General features: G+C 39.1%; 2 protein-coding genes and 1 pseudogene across 4 annotated transcripts; 2 read left to right on the top strand and 1 right to left on the bottom strand.

Annotated features, from left to right (window-relative positions):
• Positions 1-305: 305 nt before the first annotated feature.
• On the bottom strand, positions 306-1,832 carry selenoh (selenoprotein H). Its single transcript, XM_052574923.1, has 5 exons — positions 1,671-1,832; positions 1,207-1,333; positions 916-1,058; positions 686-809; positions 306-600 (listed from the first exon to the last, which is right to left on the bottom strand). Exons 1-4 carry the CDS (start codon positions 1,690-1,692, stop codon positions 706-708), a joined length of 396 nt encoding a protein of 131 aa, XP_052430883.1. The 5' UTR covers positions 1,693-1,832; the 3' UTR covers positions 306-600; positions 686-705.
• A 571-nt stretch (positions 1,833-2,403) lies between these two features.
• LOC127971714 (polyribonucleotide 5'-hydroxyl-kinase Clp1-like) lies at positions 2,404-5,549 on the top strand (annotated as a pseudogene).
• An 81-nt stretch (positions 5,550-5,630) lies between these two features.
• Positions 5,631-16,740, top strand: LOC127971652 (palmitoyltransferase ZDHHC5-B). Of its 3 annotated transcripts, XM_052574828.1 has the most exons (13): positions 5,631-6,030; positions 7,425-8,670; positions 8,753-8,874; positions 9,744-9,901; positions 10,001-10,173; positions 10,273-10,375; positions 10,494-10,585; positions 10,678-10,792; positions 11,046-11,154; positions 11,664-11,785; positions 13,322-14,070; positions 14,389-14,411; positions 14,838-16,740. In XM_052574828.1, exons 2-12 carry the CDS (start codon positions 8,534-8,536, stop codon positions 14,408-14,410), a joined length of 1,902 nt encoding a protein of 633 aa, XP_052430788.1. In that variant the 5' UTR covers positions 5,631-6,030; positions 7,425-8,533; the 3' UTR covers position 14,411; positions 14,838-16,740. The 3 variants fall into 3 exon arrangements, with proteins under 3 accessions (XP_052430788.1, XP_052430786.1, XP_052430787.1); XM_052574826.1 differs by lacking the exon at positions 14,389-14,411 and having other exon boundaries at positions 5,632-6,030; XM_052574827.1 differs by lacking the exon at positions 14,389-14,411 and having other exon boundaries at positions 5,634-6,030; positions 11,679-11,785.
• The last annotated feature ends 603 nt before the right edge of the window (positions 16,741-17,343 follow it).

Here is a 17,343-nt window from a genome sequence, read left to right as displayed (position 1 = left end):
ATATTAGATGAGGCAAAATGGTAAATTTGGAAAGTCTTGTTTTAGGCTTAACTTAATATTGAAGTCATAATTTATGTGCTATTAAGACTACGGTCACACCAAGGTACAATACTGACCTGTTTCTATACTTTGATTTTATAACCAGCCTAGCAAAAACATTGAGAAATCCGCACAAAAAGCAAATGCATTTTGAAAGTAAAATTACTAAAAGGCACAGTGGTGATTCTATATAAATATATAAATAAAGAGAGAGGCAGACAGACCACAAATCTGTTTGAATTGATAAAAACTTTAGCCACAACATGTAACTATACTCTAGACTTTATTTTTGACTAAGCATCATAATAATGCACATAAACAGTATAAAAGTGATTAACCAAACATTAACAGCGAGTACAGAGACAGGAACTAGAAATGTAAAAGTAATCATGTCAGAAAAGAACATGAAAAACACTTGGAGAGTTTAACAGAAGAAACAAGGCGAGATCAAATATCCGGTCTGGAACAACAGAGCTGATCATCAGAAAACAGACGGGGACATTTTCCCATTAGTCCATTTACATCATTATGCATCCAGTGTCCAGGAACAAAGATGACTGACTAGAGGGAGAAAATAATTAGGAAGATTAATTTTACTGCCATTTACAAAGCTATTAGCCTATAAGTTAAGGAACAACAGACTCACCCGTCTCCTTATAACCTCTACTAGCTCTTCAACGCTTCCTTCAGAGCAGAAACCACTTCAGCGGGATCGGGAAACTTTAGTTTGCGTGGTGGACCCTTCTTAATGCCAGACCACAAAACAACCTCTGCTCAAGAGAAAGAAATACAGAAGCAGTATACATAAATAATTCTTCAGACAACCATAAATTGAATCGTGTTACTCGGTTGGGTTTCTTTCCATGGCAGTCTAACCTTTGTCTCCCTCCATCAGCATGATCTCAAAGCTGTTCCTCCGAGGTTTCTGAGGATTGAGCACCACACAAAGTTCAGGGTGCGAAGCTGCAAGTGCCTCACGCACACCTTCAGCATTCCGCCCATAGACCCGTCAGCTTTTGCTGTAAAATGATTCAATTATAAGTGAGTCTCATATTTATGTAACTACATTTTTACCTCTTTAAATGTTGTTGTTATAAAAAAAATCTAAATAATTCACAAAAATTGTTAAACAAACCGTGCATGAACACATTTTCAGTGTGTCCTCACCAATGCTCAATGACGATCCTTTGTCCCATTTCTTCATCTTTTTTGTCATCTCCATCAAGTTTTTCTTTCTTCTCCACCACTGCAGCTGCTTCTGCATCCACGTCACTCTTCCGTTTCCTACCACGACCTGCATATTAAAGTGCATCAGAGTTGTAGTTTTGCATATATAGGATGATATATAACCAGGGGGAGAGGGTATTTATTTGGTTGTTTTTGCATTTCAAGGATTTTATAAAAGACATAGCCTCCTAATTTGAAATGTATAAATCACAAACTGAAAGGCATGACCATAAACAAGCAGCTTGACTCCCACTGAAGACACATAACGGAACAAATACGAAAACTCATAATGCAACATATTTATATATAAGGCTACTGAGGATATTTAATAATAACTAACTTAGTTAACAGAAACTCGTTCCGTTATAGAGTACTACACAAAAGTTTCCAAACGTGCAACGCACCTGATTTGGCTCGAGTCGCCATTTCTGCAACACATGACGTGAAGAGAGTTTGGCGGGTTTTATTAAAAGAAAAAAAGTGAGACAAAACACTGCCACCTTTTGGTGTGGAAAGATTCTTGTCTGTAATCTGTACCAGATCATTAAACTAATCTTTTAAACAAAAACACAGACAGGGGGAAAACTCAGTAATAAAAACGTCAAAACAGCACATACATTTTGTAATCGCTGTTATATAGTTAAAATAATCACAGATACAACTTCAGAGTCAAAACCATAGATCTTGTTGGTCATTGGTGAACCCCTACATGACATCATCTACACGCGACACGACGACAGCATTACTACTGTGTGAAGAAAGGAGGAATAATTTCCCATATAAAAGGGCATAACTTAGTTTAAATTTCTAGGCATGTTATGGTATATTTAATAATATTATTTGCAACGTCCGACCTCCAATTATATATTAAGCAGGCCAACGTCAACAAGATAATATTATCTGAACTTATTTAACACACCGGTCATCTAAATAAAACACGGTAACAGTTATTTGCCGAGGTAAATTACAAAGGGAGCGAATTAAAACAGGTAAAGTACATAATTTATTATTTTCTCATCTTAAAGAATACAAGTACCTATCTATATTCCCGTTTCTGAACATCCTAGTTCTCTGTCTATCACAGCCATGACTGCAGAAGCTTCAGAAAAGTCAGCGGAGGAGGGCATGAGCTCGTCGGGCACCACTGGCACCTCAGGTACGCGGTTTGACCTGGAGAAAGAGACAGAACTGCGTTTTGAGGTCGAAGCAGGAGAACGAGTCCAGCTCGAGCTGTTGTCCGGTCTGGCAGAGGTGTTCGGATCCGAATTGAACCGAAATAAGAGGTACACTTTTGGGCCAGGCTCTAAGATTGCTGTGTTCACCTGGCAAGGCTGCAGTGTGTCTCTGTCAGGCAAGACGGAGGTGAGGGAGGTTAACAGTGACAGTGGATGTATATAATGGCATGGAATGCTAAATCAATTCAAACAAAAAAAAACTTTTACTTAGCTATAACAACTATGCATTCAATTGAACAAAAAATTACAGTAAAAATATATTTTTAAAGTTATAAAATATAACCATTTGAAATAAATGCTGTTCTCTTAACATTTTATTCATTAAATAATCGTAAAAAAAAAATCACACTTTCTACAAAAATATTAAGCACAACTGTTTTGAAGACACACACACAAAAAACACTCCAGCAACAAATCAGAGTATTTAGGATGATTTCTCAAGGATGTGACACTGAAGACTGGAGTAATGGCTTGTAAAATTCAGCTTTGCCCTCACAGGAATAAAAAAAAATATCATAATAATATAATATAAATATAGCCATGGTGAGTGTAAGATAATAAATTAAACATTAAAAATATTTTACAAACTCCTTATGAACTTTTGAACAGTAATGTATATTTAATATAACAAATTAAACATGTTTTGTTGTCGTAGGTAATGGTTGTTGGACCAACTGATGTGGGAAAGTCAACAGTATGTCGAGTGTTGCTGAACTATGCTGTGCGACTGGGCCGAAGGCCTACGCTGGTCGAACTGGATGTCGGCCAGAGTAGCGTAAGTAAATTAGGCCTGGATGATCAATGCAACATCGGCTAAACATTACAGGCTTGTGAGCCATGATGCGTTATATGCATGTTTAATTGTTCTGGTCTATAGGTCTCTGTGCCTGGAACTATGTCAGCTCTGTGCATCGAGCGTCCTGCTGATGTAGAAGAAGGTTTCTCTGTGCAGGCTCCGCTTGTCTTTCACTTTGGCTCTACCACACCAGGAACAAACATCAAACTTTACAACAAGGTAATGACAAAATTGCGCTTAAGGGAGTGTTGGCTTTACACTTCAATGATAAACTGAGCTTTGGCCTATAAATTATTTGAACAGATTGAGCTTGGCACAAAATTGAAAGTTCCAAACTATCCTGGCACTGTTTAATCAATAAGTAGGAGCAGATGCATTAATCTTTTCTTAATGCAGCTCTAATGTCTTGTTCTTCTGCAATTGTTAACACTAAAACAATAAAGTCACTTTATGTAGCAGGAACTGAAGAAGTAATACTCACCAGTTGCATGATGACATGACACCGATGGTATTGGTATTACTAGAGTGAAAGTGTTTACACTTCATGTATATTCTTGGTCCATCAGTGCATGTCATTCTAAATTTAAAAAAAATGAAATGGACTTTCAGTATTCATGCATAATAAAACATTAGTAACTTTTTTAATATTACCATTTCTATTGTTTTGTTGTTGTTGTTTTTTTTAGTGTGATTTTTTTTTTTTTTTTTTTTTGGTCAAACCTTCAATATTTTGTGCAGCTTTTGTGCTTTTCCTAATTTTTAATTTTTACGAAATAATACTTTTATTCTGCAAAGATGAATTAAATTGATCAAAATCGACACTAAAGACTAACACTGCTGCGCTAAAATAAAATAATTTATAATAATAATTTCAAATAAATGTTGCTTTTTTTTTAATAATCCAATAGTTCAAATAATCCTGAAAATAAAAACTGCATCATAGTTTTCCCTAAAATATTATGCAGCATAACTGTTTTCAACATTGACATTGCTAATACATTTCTTGAGAACTGTATTATCATGTAAGAATGATTCTGAAACATTATAGTAATTACTGCTAAAAATACAGCTTTGGCATCACATGAATAAATATTTATTATTAGTCATTTTAATTTGTAATAATACTTCACTGTTTGTTTTTTTTGTTTTGTTTTTTTACAATTATGCAGCCTTGCTGAGCCTAAGAAATTTGTGTATGTTAGATTACAGATGTAAACTGGGTTGTGAATGCTGTTTCATGTTGACTTTAATTGGTTCAGTATGAATCATCCAGACATATTGATAAAATGTGTAATAATGAGTCTCTTCTATTCTCTTTGGGTGTGTAGCTGACTTCCAGTCTTGCAGAAGTGTTTTCTCAGCGCTGTGAGGTGAACCGCAAGGCTAGTGTGGGTGGCTGTATAATCAACACCTGTGGCTGGGTCAAAGGTTCAGGCTACCAGGCTCTGGTCCACTGCGCCTCAGCTTTCCAGGTGGATGTTGTTATAGTCCTGGACCAGGAGCGTCTCTATAATGAGCTTAAACGTGACCTGCACACTTCGTACGTGTCGTCCTCCTGCCAAAGTCTGGCGTGGTGGAGCACTCCAAGGACTGCCGCCGAGAGTCACGGGATGAAAAGATCCGGGAATACTTCTACGGCTTCCGTGGATCTTCCTTTTATCCTCATGCTTTTGATGTGCGCTTTTCAGATGTGCGTATTTACAAGATCGGTGCACCCTCAATTCCAGACTCCTGTCTCCCTCTGGGTATGTCCCAGGATGACACCCAGCTCAAACTCGTCCCAGTCAGCCCTGGCAGGGATTTAACCCACCATGTGCTCAGTGTGAGTTCAGTGGATGATGATGCCGAGGTGGGTGCAGGACAGAGCAGGGGGATTTTAGAGAGTCCTGTGTGTGGCTTCGTAGTTGTGACAGCGGTGGACACACAAACTCAGGTGATGACTGTACTCTCACCAGCGCCCAGACCCCTGCCGCGACACACTCTGCTCATTATGGACATTCGTTTCATCGACCTTAAATAGACGCATATAAGTCTAGCAGAGATCTCTGCTCAAACGGACATATCTTTTCACATTTGTTAAGTTCTTACAAAATATTTATAGGTGTGTATAATATTTTAAAGGACACATTTTAATTATTATGTATATAAGTAAAAGCTTCTGTATTTATTTATTTATTTATTTATTTTATATATAAATTCAACTGAAATTTCATCTGTCCTTCTGAACAAACAATAAAACAAACTGAAACCTGTTTGACTACAAGTCATTCTGCATGCCATTTTTTTTCTTTCAATTTAAATTACTTCCTTTGATCAAACAAATTGCGCAATTAATTATTTTGGCACGCTATATATTGTGTAGACAAGAATCTATTCCGGATCTTTTTCTGCATGTCTTATACCGGTGTCCTGAAACGATGCTGCGGTCGAATAACATGATGATGATGCCTCGTTAAGGGTTTATTTTTGGCTTATCAGACTCTGCATCGGATAAACGACTTGGGGAGTTTTCAGCCCCGGGCGTACACAGATCAAAAGCCGTTTCCCAGGCCGTGGAAAGACATGGAGATTAAGGGAGAGAGAGGATAGAGAGAGCTGAATCTCCTCTCCCATCAGATAATACCGCTGCCCCGGGCCGGGATGCAGAAAACACACCGAGTTTCAAAATCGCAGGATGTGTGAATAAACGCCAGCCATTTAAAGCACGTAAACATTCGGGATAACCGATACTGAGTGAGTATATACAAGTGGATGACATTCATAATAGAGGTGTTGTTTGTGTAAATGCGTTTAGGCAGGTCGCTGTTTGGTTTTGCTCTGTTTCGGCATCGAATCGATTTGGCCGCATTTGAGATTACTTCAGTGGACGCTCTAACAATTGGTGTCCGAGGCTTCACGATGCGGCCTAGTAAGATGGAACGGAATACACTAAGGGAAAAGTTAAAATATGTTATTTTGGTGTGGTTTATAAGGTAATTTTGCTACTTATTAATCAATATGCAGCATTCTTGTTTTTTTTTTGTAATCCAAATCGTCATGTTTTACCTCGTTAGGGAGTGTTTTGGAGGACGATATTAATACCTGAGATGATAAGCTAACAACAAAAATCGGACACAAACGTAGTGGTTTTGACTCACATTTTGCCTTTTTGTCTTAAATCGTTTATTCTTTGATATTCAGCTAACCCGTTTGGTTTGTGTTTTTGCTGTAGTGAATTGCTGTCACCTAATGAGTTGCCTTCTTAGACATAATCTTTGGCCATTGTAGTGCGTGCAATCCACATATGATGCCTTGAAATGCTGTCTGTGTAGATAAGCATCTCACAAGGCTTTTAAATGTTGATTTATTCTTCCTCAAAATACACTGTATTCATCTATATAACTTAACTTGACTTATAAACACCATCGCGAGATTTTTTCCTTTGAAAAAAAAAAAACGACAACTAAAAGCAATAAAGTCACTTTTTATTATCTTATTAAATTGTTAAAATGACAATTGTGGTTCAGTGACATACTAGCATCATTTACAGATTGTTACTGATTATTTGGTCCAATCAGATATCATCTGACATCCATCATCCAGTTCATCATTGATTAAAAGTTGATGTTCAGATATGATTGAACATGTTTATGAATTGACCAAATCTATATATAATTCCCATGTGAAGTGAATTAGTTTTCAGGTTGGCACTGTGAATGAAGAGAGCAGGAGTAGCTACAAGAAAAGGAGATTACGAGTGGTGTAATACGGCTTGTGTATGCGAGCCTCAAGGTCACTGTGTGGTCATTGTGACTGCAAACCCAAGGAGAAAATGGGATTGTAAATGGAAGATGGGGTTGTATTGTATACACAAAACCTGGTGGAGGATACAGTAAAAAAAAAAAAGAGGCACACCCTTTCCTGGTGAGTGAGAAGTTGTGACAGGGCAGCAAAAGCATGATCGGGTTTCAACACGATGTGTGTGTACACAGATGAAGGTTTCACAATTCATTGCTTTGTTTCGCCCTAGTTCATGTGATCATTCGTATGATATGGGCTGCTTGGAACCAGTATGGAGAACTTAAAGAATGTGTAAGATCAGGTCATGAGTGCTTCTATACATCTTTAATTATCTTTTCTTCTTACAGATACTGATCAGGCCTGTTAAGGAATCAGAACAGAGGAGGGCGGCATTTTAGACGCGTCAATCTCATCCTTGTGAGGAAGAAAGGCCTCATGGGACGCTATGCAGGGTTAAAATGTTTTTGCACACTCATGAGTTACCACAACCAGAAGTTTTCAACCACGGACACAAACAGATCGTGTGCAGTTGTGATGGTGGACACGTACTCTGGCATGGGCGTACATTTTTCACACATGGACGTCTGAAACACAAGTTATCATGTGGATATCTGCACTTGCAAGATTCATGTGACTTTGTGAACCGTGTTTTTCTGCCAGTTTGTCTCTCATCAAAGTGTGAGCGTAGATCACCTCAGAGTGGAGAATGAGCTCTCATTTAGGACACAAGGACATCAAGAGCTCCGTTTCATATTTTGTACTCGTAATTACGATCTTTTCTTAGACTGAATGTTCCGGAGGGAATCCAGACTCCACTGAGACTGTAGAAAGAGAGTCGTATAGTTTGTCTTGTAGTTTTTTTTTTTTTTTTCTCCTTATACTTTTTTTTCACCTCCCATCAAAACAGATTTTTTTTTCTTTTTCTTTCTGTAGTCTGACGTCATGCTCGCATGCACTCATCTGCTGTGATGCTTTGAGAGATTGGAGACCGGTCTCTGAGCGAGTACTGTGTGACTGCCTCAACTCAAGTTGCTGCTTCCTTTGAGTTCTTTCTGATCTAACATGGGGCTTCCCGGAGATTTGCACTAAAAGAGCTTTGCTGGCACTTGATTTTCCTTTTTATTGACCAAATCTTGTTACATTCAAGCCATATGAACTTATTTTTAATCAAACTAGAGATATTTTTGTATTACAGTAAAGTCATAGAATCGCGTATTATGTGTATCTATTTAGTCATATATTTTTTATGTATCAGCACAGACGTATACAAAAAGACATCTGCACTATTGTATGTTAACGTTTGTTTTTTGGAAAGAATTGCACCTTGATTTATGAGAACATAATCTGTTTCACTAAATCCATGGCTACACACCATCCTCACTCAGGTGGGAGACGACTTTCCTTCGCTCTCTGACGCCTCCCCCTGGTCCCCAGTTTTTTTTTTTGACGCCTCCAAATGCCTGTGGGTCTCAGTGTGGACGGGGCTCTGGGATACCCCTCCCCATCCCGCCCGTTCCGCCCCAGTCACTATGTGCCTGTGTCCGCAGCAACCGCCTTCCTTGTGGGGGCCTCGACGCTGTTTCTTTGTTTCACGTGAGTAGAACCTAAATACATTAAAACAGAAGTCGAATAAATATATATATTTGTAAGTGTGATGTGAGGCATCTCTGTGCAGATGTCCGTGGCTGGCAGAGCGGTTCTCCTCCTCCATTCCGCTCTATAATGTTGTGGTCTTCCTCTTCACACTGGCCAATTTCTGTATGGCCACATTCATGGACCCCGGTATCTTTCCTAGAGGTACACACTTATGTTTTATGAAGTTTAGACTGGGAAAACGTGAGTAAATCCTACTTCGTTTTTTGAAGGGGGCTGAGGAGAAATATCCTTTATACACGATCTTAAAGATTGCGAAATTAGTTTAATGATAATTAAGTTTCCTCTGATAGATCTATATCAGTATTTATGTTATATTAATTTACTAATAGCAGTTATCATAGTTATTACCCAAAAAGTGTTTTCCTATTATCAGTAAAAACAGTATGATCAAATGTACACCGCTGTTTAAAAGTTAAGAGTCAGGAAAAACTTTTTTCGGAAATGAATCAAGGACAGATTAAATGGATCAGAAGTGACAGAAAAGACATTTATAATGTTGCTAAAGATTTCTATTTCATATAAATGCCATGCTTATTTATGAAGATATTTATTAAGAATCTTAAATGTATCATGGCTTCCAAAAAAATATTAACAGCACAACGGTTTTCAACACTGATGATGTTTCTTGAGGAACAAATCAGCGTATTGATTTCTGAAGGATCATGTGACACTGAAGAATTCAGCTTTGCCATCAAATAAATGTATTACATAAAGAAAAATAAAATGTTTTAAATTGTAATATTTTACACCGTCACCGTAATGAAAACATTACAAATTTTACAGACCCCAAACGTTTGATCAGTAGCATATTTTCCAATTACATTTTTATGCACGTTAAAATATTCATTAAAATAAACATTACTTTCACATGTCGTAAGTATCATATAAATGAAACCTCATTGGTGCTCAAATTAGACTTAATTTTCTTAAATGCACAATATACTTTTCTTATATTTTTGTGGTGCTGTACAGTATAATGTGCAGTTTTTATGAGATTGTATGTTTCGCAGCTGAAGAAGATGAGGACAAAGAGGATGATTTCCGGGCTCCGCTTTATAAGACGGTGGAGGTGAGGGGCATTCAGGTGCGGATGAAGTGGTGCTCTACATGTCGCTTTTACAGACCACCGCGCTGTTCACACTGCTCCGTGTGTGACAACTGTGTGGAGGTACATGCACATTCGTCATAGGTTCACACTAAACAAACCCTTTAAGTGTTTCGATTTGAGCCTTGACCTCTTTTGTCACGCATGTGTGTTTGTGTTTAGGAGTTTGACCACCACTGCCCATGGGTGAATAACTGCATTGGCAGAAGGAATTATCGTTATTTCTTTCTGTTCCTGCTCTCGCTCACTACTCACATTATGAATGTGTTTGGCTTCAGTCTGCTGTACATCCTCCATCACACTAAACATCTGGACCAGGTGGACTCTGGAGTCACGTATCCTTTACGTACATAACGCACTCATATATGCATGTAATCTCATGGATGCACATCAACCTCTTCATTGTTCTCTGGTATCCTTAATGCACTACTCAGTATGGCGGTGATGTGTGTGTCTGGTCTGTTTTTCGTCCCGGTTGCGGGACTCACTGGGTTCCACATTGTGCTTGTTGCCAGAGGGAGAACAACCAACGAACAGGTGTGTGTTCGGGTGTGTCCCTTGTCCACATTGTATGTGTTTGGTCAAACAGAATGATGTTAATTGGTCTGCCTGATTTCTAAGGGTGTGTTCTCAAATGTTCTCTCTTCACCCTCAGGTCACTGGGAAGTTCAGGGGTGGCGTTAACCCCTTCACACACGGGTGCTTAAAAAACATTGCACACGTGCTGTGTGGTTCACAGGCTCCCAGGTTCACAAATCTTACTTCATAACCCATAAAGATGTGTTTTGGAGATCGGTTTGGATTTAAAGTTCTAATTCTATACGCACGTTTTTGTACAGGTATCTTGGTCGCTTGCGAAAGCCTCATTCTGTTGAGGTCCAGCCACCATTCCTGCGGCCCCCTCTGTCAGAAGCCCAACTAGAAGCTAAAGCTGTGGATAATGGCATCCAACAGGTACAAACACATTATCATACACTTAGTTTTTTATGCTAACTGTCATGGTTGGCAGTGGCAGAACTGTCCAAGTGGATTAGGTTTGTAATACCATTTACACAGCACAAAAAAAAAAAAAAAAAAAAAAATTGCAATTTGTTAACATATATGTGAAATATCTCAGATAAGAGTAGGTTTGTAAAATCCCTTTAGATGAGTAGGCTATTTTAAGAGTTGCTCTGTGTGTGTGTGTTTGTGTGCGTGTACACTTCAGTCTAAAAGTAGTTTGGAGATAATGGAGAGTCAGTCCACTGATGCTGATCCCCCTCCACCACCTAAACCAGAGCACAGATACCCTGGGATGCCTCACACACAAAATGAAGGTTAGTGCATACACAGACATTTTATAACTGTCAGATCATTTACAGCATTTTTGGGCTGTTATGAAGCATATAGATGCTAAGGTCATCTTAAATGGTCATATTTTATGTATTTGAGGTCTGAGATGTGGGTACGGTAAAGATAGAGGGCAAACATTTTGCATTTTATTTCAGCATTGCCTTCTAACCAGCCAGTATTGTCTTAAATAGCCTGCATAGCACTTCATCTTTTATAACATGGGATTTTTACCAAATAAATTCAATATTTATTTTTTTGTAAAATATTGCAACAAGGTGTAAAAAATATATATATATATATATATTATTTATGTTTGTAAAATTACAGTTTTGGACATAAGGTAATAAAAAAAATACCTTAAAGTAACTACAAATGAGCAATGCAAAGCAAATATCTTTAAAAGAAATTCAGTGTAGTTGTATTCATTTTATAATTTCTAAAAGAATTTTTAATCTATATGGGCCATATTATAAATATTCAAATAAATATTTAGCTTTCTTCCAATCAGAGTGCAGCTTGCTGACCGAGGCTCCACCCACACCTTCATTGTATAAATACAGGCCGGCCTACAGCAGTCCAGGAAAAAACCACACGGCCTCAACACATTCCAGCAAGGTAAGTCTGAGTGCAGTATCCACAAATACAGGCAAGGTCAGGTACTGAAACGTATACAACCGTAATCTACTGCACTTGAGGTTTGCATTGCATTTTTTTCTTTTTGCATTGAATCCTTTTATTATTTTTCTTGAATATCTGAAATCACTGGCAGTCAGTGAGCGAGTAAGTTTAAATGTGAAATATCCATTGTTATGGTGTGTTTTGCACCTTGCTCTTGTGTTTCGTCATTTTGACTCTGCAGTTGTTGCGTTTGATTCAAGCTGGACTCTTTCCTGTTGCTGTTTTCCTCTCGTTCTGAAGCATAACTTGAATCCTTCCCTTTCCTTCATCCATTCTGTAAAAATGGCATGAATTTAGTGTCAAATTCTCCTTGATGTTTTAAGCATAATTTATGTGCATTCATACAGTCCTACTGAGCCCCCTAAGGGGACATGGTGATGGAAAAAATATGAGATGGGAGAAAATATGAGAAAAAAATGTTTCAAAGTTTTTGTTCATTCACATTTTTTTTTTTATTTGCAATGCTTTTGCACTCCCCCAAGAAACTTTTGAGTTTCCTAGCAAAACTGTTGCAGTCGTTCACCACACTTTCCAGTTTTTGGAGGTTTGTATGGTAAGTGGGGAAAAAAAAGTTTTTTAGAAACTGTATTAAATATTTTTTTTAAATGTCAGAAAAATAAAAAAATAGTGGAAAAATTACATTTTGCTGCTTTTGCATTCACGTTTGCATTCGACCAAAAACCTTTGCATTTGCTCACAAATACTCTTGAGGTAAGGGAAGGAACGTGACGTGTGGCCAAGTATGGTGGCCAAGTATACTTGAAATTTGTACTTTGCATTTAATCCATCAAAGTGCACACACACAACAGTGAGAAGTGAACACACACACACACACACACAGTGAACACACACCCAGAGCAGTGTGCAGCCAGTGCTGCGGCACCTGGGGCGTAGTTGGGAGTTTGGTGCCTTGCTCAAGGGTCTCACCTCAGTCATAGTATTGAAGGTTCATAGGGTTTACCCTCCAGAGTTACAGCTTTAAAAGGAGGAAGGATACCAAAAATCTGTTGCTTGGAATGCAGTTCTGTATCATCTTGCAGAGCCAATTTAGGAGGTGCCATAGTTGCACAGTTAAACCTGTGCAAAGAGTGATGGCAGCAAAGGTTTCGAAATCCTTCATTCAGCTGGGCCCTGACCAGTGTGAGCTCTTTGGATTGGAACTGCTCTTCAATATGGCGGCCATGATTGTTCTTGTCGTGGATTTGTCTTATTAGGAATGCAGTGATAGTTTTGATAGTTTTTCCATGATAATTTTTGCGAGCAAACAAAAAAGTTTTGGAAGTGAATGCAGAAGCATTGAAATATAGTTTGTCCACCAATCTTATATTTTGTCCATCACCATGTCCCCTTAGGAACTCCATACGTCCCTTTATACGGTGTGGTTTCCTCAAACTTTAAGTTGTGTTCCATCTTTCATGTCTGTGGTGATGCCTCAGCTCCTGGGAACGTTTCTTTCTCTCTTTTTCCTCTCAGATGAGTCGAGGGAACAGTATGACCGAGTCTCCCTCTGTCCCCGTCACCACTGGGCAGCCCAGCTACCGCTCAGACCCCAGTTTGTCAAGCCGAGGGGGTGCAGGGTGCCGTGGGGGAGGGGAGGGAGGTAAAGCAGGCTCGGGGGGCCTGGGTGGGGCCTCTACATTCGGTGGGCGATCCTACCCATCTTTTACCGACACCCTACTCCAATCAGCAGCAGCCTCTTGCTCCTCAAGTCTTCGCTCCGCCCATACAGCCCACAATGCCCTCGGGCCTCTCATCTCTGAGGGTACGACCTCCACTAGCTACAAGAGTTTAGCCAATCAGACACGCAACGGCAGCTTGTCATACGAAAGTCTGCTGACACACTCCGAAAGCCCGGAGTTTGAGTCTGCTGCTCACGAGTTGTCCCCGCCCAGACCACACCCTCCGCACTCTCTTAGCACAGCAGCGGGGGCCCCGCCTATTTCAGGGTACACGTCCCCTTTCCTGTCAGCTCAGCAGAGGGAGGGCTCTCTCCAGGCCTGCCCTGCCCCCCTAAGACCCTCCCCCAACAGAGCTTTCCTGCGCCCAACAAGCTCACCCCCTTCTCGGGCTCCGCCCCTTTCTCCTCGGGCTCGCTCATTGGGCTCCCCTCCTCCTGGGCCCGCCCCTGGCCATACACCTTTGGGCAAATCATTGTCCTATGCAGGTGGCGCCGAATTACAGCACCGCCCCTCTAGCTCAGGGGGCGGGACTCCGATGCAGAAGTGAGTAATGCCTGCAGATTTTAGCCGTCTCTCTCTTCCCCCATCAGAAAAACCTGCACGCCTGTGTGTGTGTGTGTGATATGGTCAAGTAGAACATTGAGGTCCAGTGTTCGTGTTTGTATTCATTTGATTTGGTCTCTCTTCTTCTCTTTGTTCAGTAACACTGTCTCTTTCTTCCTGCAACCCATGGCCACTCTGCTGTCCCTTGAATTTCTGTACACACCCTCCATCTTTCTGTTCTTTTTCCTTCTCTGTTCTCTTTCTTTACGTTCATCTGCTTTCTTCTGCCCTCCCCTCCTCCTGCCTTGTGGCCATAAGGATGACTCTGTCTCTGTGCTAAGGTTTGTCTCATTTTGTTTTAAAGTCAACATGAAACTGATATATACATTATTTTAATCGCATTACTAGATTTACATAAGTGCACGTGAAAAAAAATTAGGAAGCTAAGACGACAAAATAAATTTGTAGTTTTAAAAGTCATCTGAAGGAAAAAGTCACTGTAAATGTAGCTTAACACACGCATTAACTTTGAGCTTCCAAACATATCCAGATAAAATCATTTCATGACATTATGGAAATAAAATGGCTTGTGTATGTCGATTCATATTGACTTCAAACTTAGTTTGCGCATGTCTTGCTTGGGTTGTGTCTGTTGCATTTAAACAAACTGTATAATTCCTAGAACACTTTCAATGCATCCACCTTTTTCACATGCATCGTATTTAGGTTAACCTATTTCTATCTGTTTTTTCCCCTCAAACATTCAGCTCGACTATTAAACAAAATGTGGCCAATCATAACACCCCCTCACACAAACCTGTAGGAGGGGTGAAGAAAGTGACTGGTGTTGGAGGAACGACCTATGGGATTTCAGTGTGACTGACAAAAGAGAATCAGGATTCATTCTGCAGTTTTTGCCCTTTTGAGCTTCAGCCAGACGGATGTAAAGCTGCTCAACCAAACATGCAAAAAAGACTACAAGAAGAAATCGTGTTTCCCAGTCAAGCTTCATCAGTCACTATGAAGGACGTACACTGAGAACATGGACCAGTGAAGACAAATCTTCTTTTATCCGTTTTCTGAATATCGATATGGTACACAAATCCCTAAGACTTTCTTAGTTATTTAAAGAATCATTTGGTACTTCAATGTATTCCCTTCCGATTTTTATGCATGACTGTCCAATGATCAATGACCATTCAGCCTTAGCAGGCGGGACCATGTGAGACACACTGATGCCTCGTTCAGAATAACGTCAACAGAAACCACAAGCCTCTCAGCTGTCAGCCAATAAGTATTTGAAAATATGACTACATGAATCACTGTTCAGTCTTGCATATTCCATAGCACGCTTTTTCAAACCCCTAAAGAGACCGTTCAACAAAAATGAAAATTCTGTCATCGTTTTCCAAACCCATATTACTGACTAGATTTTTTAATGAATGTTAATGCTGCTCTTTTACAGACAATTGTGTCCACATACTTTCCTGCTCCAAAAAAAGGCCATAAATCTGGTCAATAGAACTTCGAAAGTCTTCTAAAACAGTGGTTCTCAACCACTTTGGGGAAACATGACTTAAAATGGTTTAAAATAAGAAAATAAAATGTTGTAAAGTCATATGACAGCTGATAGATGCAAAATGCAACAGTTGTTGTGACAAGTTTGAAAACGTTCATGTGTGCTGCTGATCACATAACTTTCATTTTTGGGTGAACGTTTTCTTCTTTTTTGCTATTATTATTTTATACAGGTACAGATATATAAGTATTAAGTTTGATAAAGAAGATAATATTAAGATGCAGGCATATATGATGTTTGTTTTAGGTTGGATAGTGTTTGTCAGATTTATATGGCTGCATCAGCCAGATGAAGTTGTCAGCCAAAGAAACTCGGTCTGTTTGACAGATAGCACACTCGTCAAGTAGGAGTGAATGTGTCTAAAGACACAAGTTACTAGAGCACAAAATATTAAGCGAAAGATTATTTACATTAAGTACTGAATATATTGTATGCAAATTGTAACAATGTGTCGGCGTGTCCACCAATCAAGAGCCACACCCTCTTGACAAATGGTCAGCCAATCACAAGAGAGTTTATTTATTTAGCCAGTGCAAGTACATGCTGGATTCACCATCATATAGATGGGGACATCGATTTTAAAAATTGTCTTTTGTTTTAACTTTTTTTTTTTTTTTTTTACTGGACATTGGTTCAAATAAACAGCCAGAGTACAGTGATTGTCTCCTCATAGATATATAAGTTTGATTGTATTTTTCAATGTGAGAGAATGAGTATGAAATTTTATTTGAACTTACCTGACTTTTGTACAAGAGCACATTCCAACTATCCGCTTGTTTCAGATCAGAGGTCGGTCACGTCTTTTGTCTGCTTTTTGAGATCTGAGGACCGGTCAGTGTAAGATAAACGTTTTTTTTATTATTTTATTTTATATCTTTCATCATTTCCACCATGGCCTTATGATGCCTTTTAACTGTTTTCAAGGGTGTTTCAGTCTGCATAGTTGCTCCTAGAGATGACAGATAGAGGATTGTTGTGTTGGGTAAGAATGCAGACTCGTTTAACCCTTCTGTATTCCTTTAATGCCGCTGACTCTGAGTCACATGAGCAACACGTTTTCAACAGAACAATAAACAACAGAATGAACATGAGCTGAGTTTCCTCATTCTTTATTTCGGTACTATTTTGTCCTGATGTGTCTGATAATCAGAGGCTGTTTCAAGTGTAAATTAAACGTTCAGTACAGGCACCTGTTTAAGTCATATCAAGCACCATCTGCAAACGACATCAGCAACTTGTGGTTTAAGTACTTTTGGGATTTGGTTAAGTACACATGGTAATCCTTTGGCAAAAGCCACTAAGGCTGATCCAAATCTTCTGCTTCTGTACCTTTCTGAGGTCAAGCAATATGCAGACAGAGGCCTCAAGAAATGAACTAAAGCAAAAACCACACCATAAGGAGGCACCAGGCACTGGTTTCAAAAAGAATGATTTTTTTTTTCTTTTCTGATTCTTTCAAATATTTACTCTTAAAGGGGGGGTGAAATGCTCGTTTTCACTCAATATCCTCTTAATCTTGAGTACCTATAGAGTAGTACTGCATCCTTTATAACTCCAAAAAGTCTTTAGTTTTATTATATTCATAAGAGAAAGATAGTCTGTACCGATTTTTCCCGGAAAAACACGAGTGTCTGGAGGCGTGACGTGTGGGCGGAGCTAAAGAATCACAAGCGCGAGTAGGCTTTTGCGTTGAG

Source organism: Carassius gibelio, chromosome B14 (assembly GCF_023724105.1).
Source record: "Carassius gibelio isolate Cgi1373 ecotype wild population from Czech Republic chromosome B14, carGib1.2-hapl.c, whole genome shotgun sequence".
Classification (NCBI taxonomy): Eukaryota; Metazoa; Chordata; class Actinopteri; order Cypriniformes; family Cyprinidae; genus Carassius; species Carassius gibelio.
This window is presented reverse-complemented; position numbering and strand designations above follow the sequence as displayed.